Source organism: Tauraco erythrolophus, chromosome 19, assembly GCF_009769465.1.
Source record: "Tauraco erythrolophus isolate bTauEry1 chromosome 19, bTauEry1.pri, whole genome shotgun sequence".
Lineage (NCBI taxonomy): Eukaryota > Metazoa > Chordata > Aves > Musophagiformes > Musophagidae > Tauraco > Tauraco erythrolophus.
Window position 1 is genome coordinate 8256924 of NC_141483.1, and position 12247 is coordinate 8269170.

At 46.5% G+C, this 12247-nt stretch overlaps 1 protein-coding gene across 1 annotated transcript in view; it reads right to left on the reverse strand.

The window, feature by feature from the left end:
- Positions 1-12247, reverse strand: part of FBRSL1 (fibrosin like 1) — a 399203-nt gene that overhangs the window by 46633 nt on the left and 340323 nt on the right. The window contains 1 exon segment of the mRNA XM_086623316.1: positions 11099-11144. Coding sequence (XP_086479442.1) covers positions 11099-11144 — 46 coding nt within the window.

Consider the following 12247-nt stretch of genomic DNA (forward strand, 5'->3'; position numbering starts at 1 on the left):
CAACAGAAGCAGGCTCAGCAAGAAGTGGCTCTACGTGAGGACACCTGAGTGGCGTGTTTAGTACTGGCCTGCAGGAAATGATGCTTAAAAAGCTTTATAGTTGAGTCCATTTGGTGGAAGAAATGTATGCAGCAGGCACGGGTCTGAGCCAAAAACCTGGACCCAGTCCTCTTTAACTGTCAAGAGGAGAGGGGAGAGGATGGGAAGAACAGAGAGCTTCTGCAGCAATATTTTCAAATTCAGGTCTGGATGTAGTCATGCTGGCCTCTTCTAAATTTAAAACAATAGTATTGTTGGGGGAGACAGCAAGTGGTGTACCCTGGCAGCATTTGTCTCTGGACCAGTCTTGAGATGACTGACAGGGGCTTTCAGGGGCATCCAGGCTCCTGGTACAGCTCACACTACCTTTTCTGCCCTGGCCTCAGGACTAAGCTTGGCTGACTACGCTGCCACTGTCAGCGGGGAGTCCTCAGACGTCTGCTTAAGGCTGCTTCACGGCATGTACTGCTGGAATGACATAAAGGGTCCAGAGACTGGCCTGCAGCGCAAAAATATTTCAAGCCAACAGGTAAATTATGCTCAGAGAATTTGTTCGTCGATCCAATGAAAGGTATAAAATAGTCTGCTCCATTTTGGTTATTATATTGATCAGTACAGAATATAATGGACATATTCTAGTTGTTGGTTTCAGGTTTCTAGCTCAGTTTTAAAAACCGGTTCAATAATAAAAATAATGACAATGTTCATTATTGTGTAAACATTCGATGCTCACACTAAATTTCTTCCTCCAGTCACTAAGCCTGTATTAAATCAGGTTGTCTCTGCAGAGCTTGCGCTGCGAGCGCCTCTCACTGTGCCCAGAGAAGGCCAGCCACGTAGGAAAGCAACTGGCTGGGGACAGCTTAGCTGTCTGCAAGCCAAATCACACAGTACTGAGAAAATTAAAATGTTAGCTGCTTCATCCAACAAGGCTGGCCCTTTTCTGCCACCTCGCTTTGTGGAAAGCTTCCCAGGGAGCAGGCTCTGGCTTTGCTTTTGCAGTTTAACATTCACGAGTCAATGCAGTTTGAGGTGGGTTTGCAAACTCTGATGTGATCTTTGGCCATGCTGCCTGGTCCTACACTTCCAAGATGTCACAAAGACAGGGACTCACAGCCCTGAAGGGACAAACTCTTCTCCCGCAGGTGTCACGCCACAAGACAGGGAGAGTTCAGGACACAGATCTTTCTCAAAAATGGATCATCAATAAATACGGAAATACAGAACAATCTAAGCAGACAACCAGCAGCAGATGCAGGTTCATAGACGTCTGCTTATTACCAAACCTCACTCCAGCTGAGACTTAAATAGCCTCCTTTATGCAAAATGGGAGAGGGAGCGGAATTGAAGGAAACTGGCAATTACACAATTTTATTTCCCTCCTAGCCCATTCGCTTTTCATCAGGTGGCTCTGCACTCGCATACGAAAGGCGCTCATGAGTGCTAAGTTAAGCACAAAGCCAGCTTGATATTTTCCTTTCACTGGGAGGAAGTCTCCGTGTGCTTTGCTGGATGTGGTGGAAAAGCACAGTGATCACATTATTTTATATAATTTTGAAAGCATGAGGCGCTGCCTGAGAAACAGGGTCTTCCAGGCTGCATCGTTCCTTGTTTCCAAGGCTGCACCTCTCCCAAACATGACGGTGCTCAGAACCAGATGCTGGAGTCCCAGTTTAACCCTGCACCAGGATTTAACTATATAAATCCATCTGCAATCTTCTTCTTATCTTTAAATGCCCCCTTCCTTCCTTGTAAAATCTCCACCCAAACTCTAGCGGGTTGACTGGCAAAGAACACACCATCTCACTGTGCTAGAAGATGTACTTGGGTGCAATCAAGCTTTCTCGACACCTTTTAAGAATATATCTCCAACAGGGCAAAAAGTTAATGTCCATTTCATTGGAGAGAGATCTGGAAGTCTGACTATTCCCTTATGGACAAGCCTTAAAGAATTTATTAGTGATGAAACCAATATGTTTCTTCAGAAACTTAATAGGGTTCCATAAAAATTACTTCAATAACTTTTAAAATTTAATGGCAAATGAGAACCTTTCCACGGGCTTTTGAACTGTCCGACAGAATCCCATAGTGGGGATATAATTCTGCAATAAATTTTGCAGGATGGTTAAAAAGGAATATAGAAAGCTTTTAATTTCCTATTACCTCCTGTAAGACTTTGCCATCAATTTAAAGCAAATAAAGGAACTAAAAGCACTGCAGTCACTTTTCTGTCCCGGCTATTTACAAGAAAATATTTACTGTTTGGAGAAAAAGCCAACAAACTAGAACAAGTATCCTTTTCAGAAACACAGACATGCAAACACAAACACTATGCCAAGTCCTCCTCTCTTATGCATTGGTGTAAACTCAAATAAATCCACTGAAGTCAATGGAGTCAGTATGGCTTTACCTGGCCGAACTGAGCTGGGAGCCAGGGCTGAGCGCCCGGAGCAGCGGAGACAGAAGGAAAGCCTCACGCTGCGAGTCCCCGGGCAGCTCGGCAGCAACGTTAACAGGCTCCCCGGGGAACTGTGGTCAGCCCTTGTTAGCAGGGAGGATGGTCAGTGCGGCACGGAGGTGACAGAAGTGGCAAGCACATGCGTGCATGGCTCATGCAAGAACTAAAGGAGGAAAGGACAGGAGCCGTGCGGGATGAGAAAAAGCCCTGAACCTGGCTTCCCTCCTGCCCTCCCATGCGACAGGACCGAAGTGATTTCAAATGAAGCTAGTATTAAAAAAAAAAAAAGGAAATACAGAACCGTAGCATGAACTACTACAGCTCGCCACACAGGCTGATTGGGACAGCAGAGTCCCGCTCATCAGCCACGTCCCTGTCCCAGAAGGAAGGCCTCGGTCCCTGGCGGGGCGGTGAGCAGAGAGGGAGAAGCAGCGAGATGCTGACAGCATCCTCTTTTCCTCCAGTCTCCACTGCTGGATGCTGGGGCCTCGCTGGGACTTACAGACCCCGACAGTGCTGCACACAAAAGAGTAACCAGATCCATTTGCAATTAAACAGCATGCCCTGGTCTCATTGATCACTCCCATTGATTGCCCAGAAGGAAACACAAGCCAACGTGGGGTCAGATCCAGCTTCCCCCTGCACCAGCCTCCTCACCTCCCACCGCCTTGTCAAATGACTTGTCGATTGTCAGGCTGCCCCGTTCTATGCCAGTGACCTGCCGAGAGTGGGTTACGGTGTCTGCAGGAGCCCCTCATGGGCTTTTACACAGCACCGGACAGCTGCCCGTCGGTAACCCACCACGCGGCTTCACCGAAACACAAACACAGCACGTGTGGGTGCAGAGCGGAAAGCAGCATCACAGAACTGGAAAAACAGCACAAGCTGAGCCTGTGCACAGCACGGCACACACCTTCGGCACAGGTCAACGGGGGCTGCAGGGAAGGAGGATTCTCCTTTGTGAGGAGCTAAGTCTGATTTAAACGGAGACGTGGTGGTCGCAGTGTGCTCAGACCTGTACTAGAGGTCTGGACACCTCCTCTCGCCCCGTACCGCAGGACTGGTCCACAGGAAGAGGGAATCAGGTTTACACCCAGCGTTTAATTTTCTAAGAAACTGAAGCTTTACAAAATCTTCCATGAATAAAACATGTCTCCAAGGTACTTTAAAAGCAGAACCGAGAAGACCTGATAGCTTTGTGGGGGTTGCGACTGCTGCTCTTCACATCATCGCCCCACAGCATCCTTCTGGTGCTGAGACACAACCTGTTCCAGCATCCTGCAATCAGGGACAGCAGCTGGAAACAGCACTGAGACTGTCCAGCTTGGCTTTTGCTTCTCAAGAAACCAGATAAGCAAACCATAAACAAGGAGTAAAAAGATGGTATCTTTCAAACATCCTTTAAAAGTCTAGGCAATGTAAACTATTTTTTTTTCTCATTTACAGTTTGATGGTCTTTTTATCTATTTTCACATGAACTGAGGCTAGAATGTGCCTACTCAATCAATATGAGTTTGTGCTGGCCCATTCAGGATATATATTATTTTGCTTTCATAGTTTATTTTAAATAAAAAGTATAATTAAAGAAAATAAACCACCCACTTCATAACATTTATACAACGAAGACTGTATTTATTTTATTTACGTTTTGGTGGGCAAAGCACAGCATGCAGTTAGCTTTCCATGATGCTTAACAAAGCCACATTTGAAATTTAAAATCTTTAAGGAAATGAACAAATTCTGCAGAGGAAGGGCAGTTGAGCAAAGAGACTTCTTACATTACCCTAGATAATTGTGCATATATATGTTTCTGCGTGCCTCTCTACTCCAAAAACATATCCATGACTTGGATGCTTTAAATCAAAAAGCAATTTCAGTCTGTAATACTCAAATAAATAATTAAACACATTTTATCTCCTACAGTATTGCTCCTATTCATTCTAATCCCACTGACAGGAATGCAGCAACATACCCCACATCCTTAAAATAACAAAACAAAACACAAGACACCAACCAGAAGGCCTGGAAATGTTTATAATTCAACTTTTCAACTCTCTTGGCTGCAGCCTGAAGCTACAAAGAAAGCTCTATGCTGGCTCACTTGAGGGAGACAAACTCGGAGGTGGCTGTGCCAACCGCACGGCAACCGGCGCGAGCAAAACCTGCCCGCTTGCAGGAGGCAGCTCTGACTTCGGGAGACATACAACGCTCAATTTGTGTGGGAGTTAATAAATTATCCACTTTCGCAGGCTGAGTTTTACGAAGCTAACTGGACAGTGTGGTTAAGGTGAATGGTCTCTCCTACTTGTCCATCATATTTTCACAGACAGCTGCTATGGACAGGGATGATTATATCCTGAACTACTAATAAATACATATAACATAGCTAACAGAGGAGACAGAGAGTACATTCTCATTTTCAAAGACAAGGCTGAGAGCTTTCCAGAGCCTGCAAAGCCAGAAAACTGCAAGAAGACTGAAAGATTGCACTTATGGCCCTATTTTCAGTGTTTGGTTTTGTTTTGAAATGTGGCTAACTGGCTGTGACTTGGGTGATTATCTCGGTTACCCACACTGTTTGAAAACCCAAGCCCTCCTCCTTCTCAGGTCACTGTATAATTAGATATATGTATATGCAAGAAAATTAATGGACTCAACCAGGTGGTGACAAAATTAGACAGAATTTTTCAAAAAGAGGATGCTGGGATGGGCTCACATGCTGGATTTAGCAGCAGTTCAGGGTACCCAGTACGGGCAACCCCCCAAGCACTTAGAAATCACAAACTATCTCTAAAACAAGGTTAAAACCAAAGTATTTGGGCTTCTTTTTGGCTGCATGCTGGCTTTGAAGCACAGAAGAATCAGAGTTCCATGCTCTTCTCTGTAGCCAGGAAGACTAAAGTCTTGCTTAAAAAATGAAATTAAACCTTAGATTTTTTTACAATCCTCTGAGGGCCTGGTTTTCATGAAAAACACAGAATATTGTAAGGTTGTGATAAAATCACAAGAGATGCAACATGGGGTGTAGAGCAGCTGCAGGGCAGCCTGAGCACTGTATAAATCATAGTAATGTGGTTGCCATCTCAAAAACGCATTAGTTATTTTGTTTATTATTACAGATGCTGCTCTGGAAGTTTTTGCATGCCTGTAATTACAGTGGACCCTGGTCCAAAGATTCAGCTGTAAATTACCATCCCCCTCAAGCTCACCGACTGTGCAGGTAATCACCTCATCAAAATGTAACCAGAACCCGGGGATGAAACTGAGATCAAGAGACAGGATACATCTCTGCTGTTCCTGCATCTCAGATCCCACTGTGGACCCCGCGCAAGAAACTAAAAAAATTTACGATATCGCTCCCGACCTCCATTCACGTAAAACACGGCTAATTGCCTGAGCGGGTGCTGTGAGACTTGTCTGGTCTGTGTCTATGCAGACCTTCTTGCGGTGGAACGCTCTACATCCTGGCACAGTAAGGTAGAGGCCCTGAAGGAGAGATGGACTTGATTATGGGAGATGCTGTCCCAGCCCAGACTGTCTCCGACCCTGACGACTGGAGAGGCAGGGCCGGGGGACCGGAGCAGCGGCAGAGCGAAGCACGCGAGCAGCACCGCGAGCACAGGAGACACTGGGCTCTCCATTCCCCTGTCAGCACTGAGCAACCATTAAGCTGTGCTGCTGCAAACCTGCGCCGAGCACGTTATTTTGAACTCAGCTGCGCTCAGGTTGTTTTCTGCTTCACCAGGCACTCTCGGGTTCCTCCTGGAGAGCTGACTTGCTGCCCTCCCATCCTGCTCCTGCCCTGCTGCCCCTCCTTTCCCCTCTCACAGTAATAACCATCAGTTTTTAACAGTATGTCCTACACTGGAGGTTTTGTAGTTCCAGCTTTTAAAATGATTTAGTGTGACAGTTTAGTGCTGAATTAAAAAAAAAAAAAAAAAAAAAAAAGGAAGAGAAGAAGCAGAGAGAAAAAGGAGAGACAGGCCCCTTAAGGCAACAACATTATGGAGCAGTGATCTCAGAGGAACAAGGGTTCTTCTCTGGTTCAGATGTGCTTGTCAGAGCTCAGTGTCGTCTCTGAACAAGAAATCTCTCTTGCTGGCCCAAGGCACAGTTTTGTGGTCAAGAGGACAGAAAATAAAGGGAGGGAACTTCAAAGAACCATAAGCTGCATTAGCCCACTGGGGCGGGTGGCTGCGGCGCATCCCATGGCTGACAATTATGACCTGCATGCCGAGAAAGCTTGCTTCCCTCTTGTCAGAGGGATAAGACACAGGCTGTGAGCTTTAGAGCTTTGAGGATGTGTACAGTTCATGATGAAAGATAGCACTTCAAAGCCCTCCGCCTGGAAACCCAGGGAGAAGGGAGAGTGGAGGGTAAGCAATCTTCTTTTCCTGGGGGGTGTATATGCGGGGGAAGGATAAGACTTATTTTCACTGTCATTTATCATTGCCATGAAAATGAAGCCTTGACTGTTTATGGAATCTCTCATTAAAAGGATCTCTTGATAAATCACTTGATAAACATTCATTAACTAAGTCTTTCAGTGCACTTGGCTGACAAGCACTAGTCTTCATTTTGCAGGAGGGGGAAATCGAGGCACGGAGCTCCGTGAGCCCACAGCCAGCCCAGGGCAGAGCTGGGTCCCGGCCAGTCACTCCGTGCCACCAGACAGTTGGATTACACTGCTCCCTCTGTGCCCAGCATGATTTTGATCCAAAGATAGGAGCGATGTACTCAGCTTCAACAGCCTTCAAAGCCCTTGTCCCCCCGCTGCTGCCCAGTGCCCCCGGGAACTGCAGGGCAGACGTGGCTGGGCAGGTCTGGCTCCTCTGTGGGCGTCTCGGCTGATGCCCTGGGGGCTCCTGGACACCCCTTCACCTCGCAGGTGGCACCTCCACACCCACAGCCTGCCTGGAGTTATGAACAGACATCTTAGCTGCTGCCTAACCTCCACTTACTCTGTGATGGAGGTTTCTCGTCAGGGAAACATCTAGTTTAAGACGCCCATTTCACCCTCCCCCCACAGTGGCCCTGGGTTCAAACGCTGCGGACTCGGCACATCTTCTGGCCTATAGCTGCAAGGTTATTGTGGTAGAAAAGGCACCACTCTTCCTGCTTTCCCTGCATGTAACAGGTCTGGAGCAAGGAGAGGTGAGAACATTTTAGAATCGTGGAACGGTTTCAGTTGGAAGGGACCCTAAAGATCGTCTAGTTCCAAGCCCTCTGCCATGGGCAGAGACATCTTCCACTAGACCACGTTGCTCAAAGCCTCATCCAACCTGGCCTTGAACACTTCCAGGGATGGGACATCCACAACTTCTCTGGGCTCAACTGCCTCCAGCCAGACCCATCAGGGACGCCCGCTGCAGGAGGGAGCCAGTAGTGAGAACGCAACACTCAAGCCCTTAAAATACAAACTATCCTACCCAACACACACGCAAAAATATCACCGCAGTGGGCAGGTGGTGGTCCTTCCAGTGATTCTGGGGTGAATGATCCTCTCACTTCCCCAGACTCACAATGCATGTGCCCTCCTGTCAATCACCATTGCTCCCTCTGCCTCATCCACCCACTTGGAGATGGAGGGACGTATCCGGCTTTCACTTACACCTCCCCTGCCTTGCCCGGCACTTGCCCTTCAGAAAAAGTAAAGGACTGGCTGGGAGATTCCTGTGAGAAAGGAGCTGTTTGAGAGAGCAAACAGACCTTTATTATTTGTTTATTGATTTATTCACCAGGAGGATGTAACACCCGGTCCTCAGCAGCAAATGCCCTTGTAACTCTGTGCTGCAGCGACAAGTTTGCTAAACAAATGTTCTTCTGCGTCAGAAAGAGACCTGTCAGCACAGCAGATCAGGGATTCTCTACTTCTATTTTTAATTTTTATTTCCTTACACTGAGGATTTAATCTCTTCTCCTGGAAGCTGAAAGTGCCCCATTCAGCCTAGTTCACAGCTGTGACTACCGAGGTCACCCCGGGTCAGGACACCTCTCTCCGCCACATAATAGTGACTGGTCCCCAAAGTGGACATCTCTGCCGTGCATCTGTTGTTGCAGATGAACCGGTGTCAAAAGGAGAAGCACCACCACCGCTGCGGCCCCGGCAGGGAGGGGGCCGAGACAAACGTTACCCAGAGAGCCCCAGACAAAAGACGCTGCTCCTCAGGCCTTTTGTGGAGCTGTGAAATATGGTCAAAGGTTACGTTTTACAGCTGTTCCAGCCTCAAACAAGCTAAATCCGTCTATCTTAATACTTAATTGCATTGCTGAACTGCTGATAAACTAGGACGGCATAAAACAAATACGCTGGGCCAAACACATCCCCAGGGAAAGCTTGTGGGAACAGGGGGAGTTGCACCAGACAATGAATCCACTTTATTGTGTTTTAAAAGGCTGGCTACCTTCAATAAAAGCTGTAGCATGAACCCTGCAGATTTGCTAGTTAGTACCTCTCCAAAAAGGCCTCAAGTGTTTACAAAAGAAGGGCATAGTGCAAATGCCCACGGGAGAGGACAAGCACACGCTGTCTCACACATGTGCCCATCAGGAAACCGGGTTGAGCTAATTCCCTCTCCGTGCAGCCACCACGGCTCCAGCCCTGGAGAACACGGGCCTTAAATCAACGCTCTTATCTCACAAAAAGAATTTAAGCGCACGGCTTTGAAAGTCACTTTCTCCTGGCCATATGGCATCACCGAGCCCGGTCGCATCGGAGCGGCGTTCATTTGCATGTGCGAGAGCCAAATCTGGCTCTTGCGTTGCGGGAGCGATAACAGGGTGAGGGGCAGAATTTAGTGCTGTTTGAGTTTCTGCACAAAACCTCGCCGAGGCAAATTTCTCTCCTCTCTCAACGCAAATGCTGAATTCTGAGGTAGCCCCCGGCAGAGTTTGCCCACCATCACGGCTCATGCCGACCAGCAAAGCTCCACTGGTACAGGGCCAGGGTAGAAGAGAAGGCTGAGACAAAAACCATGATCTGAACCCAAATCTTCCCGAAGCTGGCAACATCTACACCCACAGTAAACCAAACAGGAACAGTTATGGGGATATAAACAGCCATGAACACAGACTTCAAGACAGCAAATTCACAGGCGTTCACACATTTAACTTCTTGATAGGGAGGTATTTTGAAAACTCATGTTGCTGAGCTGCTCTGTGATATGAAGGGGTGGGGGGATCTCAGGCTTCAGCATGAGGAGGAGCCAACAAAGCTGCTAACGCTTCAACATAAGCCTCTCCAGCAGATCTCTGTGCCATGCATTTATGCAGGATGGCAAGATTTTTGTTTTGCTGAGGCAGTGCCGTATGGGCAATCTGGTTCGCCTTATCAGTGAGCCAAGGCTGAGAGAAGAGAAACGCTCTTCCCCACCATTTGTTTAAACTTCCCTCCTTCCCCCCAGATAAAGCTGCATACTTTCGTAAAAATATCTGCAAATGTAATAACATAATGGGCTTGTCATCAGTTTCCACATTTGGAATTGAAAATCTGCAAAGCTTGGAAAGAAAGAGAATTCCTCATACCTACCGCTGCTAAAGAGCCCAGCTATAAACCAGGCCTGGATCCAGGTGATGGAGCACACAACCACCAAATGCCTTTCCATAGCCAGCATCTACTCCTACACAACTGCAAACTATTCCTTTCTTGGCCCTCTTGAAATAATGCAAGAAGGTTATTTCATCACTTCTTACTAATGGGCCTCGTCTCCCCTCTTCGGGGTATTTGCATGTCCCTCATATTCATTACGGCTCTGAACTGATTTTATTCTGCAGCTCAATGCTGGGAATGCTGCAGAACAGCCACACGTCCTGACAATCCATTCAGAGCCACACCACCAACCTCTCTGCACGATAACGTGGCGCCATTCCCAGCATAAGGCCTTCCATCATGTACGTTTTGCCCCGTGAGGCTGTTTCTTCAGTATTACTGCCCGCTATGTGTCAGTGAGATTCCCCCCGGGAACACACGGAACTAGAGTAGCCCTGTTTTACTGCTGTACCGAGCCCTCAAAGGAGGGCCTGGCGTACTTAGAGATATGTCACTGTACCTCCCAAGGGGAATCTGAACTGGCACAGTCTCTTAGCAACACCCAGTGCACACCACAGGTGACTCTCTAATAGTAACTGGGAGCTGCGAGCCAAAACCCTGCAACGTGCCGAGCACCTTCCACCTCGCTTTGGAGAACCGGGACGTACAGACACGGCACACCAGCAGGAGAGGGATGTGTAAGTCCTTGTAAGTGTAATACAGATAACACTGAAATATTGTTTTATTTTACACAAAATGAGGATTTGATTGTATCAGAGGGAAAAGCATATCCCCTACAATAACGGCTGACTTCTCCTCTGTCAGTGATTCCTCTCCACAAGACATTCGTTACAAATCTGACTGGTAGGGAAGAAGTCCCACCCCACACTAAGACAATGTAGCTCTAAATTTTAACTTAATCATCACAACCCTGTAAAGCTGATCTTTATGACAACGTTTGTGGCAAAATTAAAGGCGCTGGCAAAACCGATGTCCTGCTGTTTGCACGATACGGATTCACAACCCGAATCTCTTGCTCTAAGATAAGGAAAGCATTTCTCCAGTTCACTTACCTTTATTTGCTGCAGGGGAGAACAGCTTCTCAGAGCCTACAGAAGCCTGAAAAAGAAAAAGAGAGTGAGTAATATTAAAGGAGAATTTAGAAAGGTTTGCTCACAATAAAAACCACAGCTCATAAAACAAGTCGGTTATCTGTAGACCTGCAATTACGCATTGCACCTGGAGGGTGCAATGTTGTGCCATTAAAGAATAAGCATGCATCCTGGAAAGATGAAAGCAAAGCGTATACAAGGACTGTCCCGATCTCACCCAACTATATCCTTCTGTCTCGTTTACTTAGGCAGCCATGCAATGCACAGCTATTTTATCCATGATTCCTCATATAAAAACAAAACCAGTGAAACTGCTATCAAGCTGAAGAAAAAAAAAAAAACCAACCACATTTCAAAGCCTCTCTCATTGAAAATAAGCTCATTTCTTGCTGAACATGCAAAATGTAGTTTGTGTATTGGAAACACAAGTTGCAACTGAACACATCCGTATGAAAGAGGGTGTTACATAGTATTATGCCAAATGATAGGTACATGCTGCTATGCACTTGGTTGAGTATGAAACAAAACGACTTCGTCTTGGAAGAGCCCGTCTCCTTGCAAACTGGGTTGCACTATGCTGTTTGAACTCCACGGCAGTGTATTTGTGCTCCTCATAGCTCTGGGAAATAGTTAAAGAAATCCAATTAACCTAAACCTTGTAAACAGCTTCATGATAATCAGGGTCACTGGGTTACAGACAAGATGATAATGACAGACAGGGAAAAATAGTCCATTCATTGTAAATAAAGCTTTTATGAGTTAATTTGATGGCTTCCCCCCTCCCCCTACTGATATCAAACAGTCAACCTATTTCAGAGTAAGCTCTTCCTCCTCGCTATCTGATAAAATAGCAAGTAGCCTCTACAGAATCAAAGCTGATCTGGGAGTAGGGAGCACGATCAACATTACTACCATCTACAAGATAGCTGAAAATATCATCAACGTTTTGGCACTGACTGCTGCACAAATAAAATGGGGTGAAGTACAAAGCTGAAGAGCAAAAGATATTGGAAGTGAAAAAAGCCTTTCTCCTCTGGCTCTGCTTTTAGAAAAAATGAATTAATTCAACACATGGCTGAACTAAGTTGATTTTCTTTTTGATTTTATTGA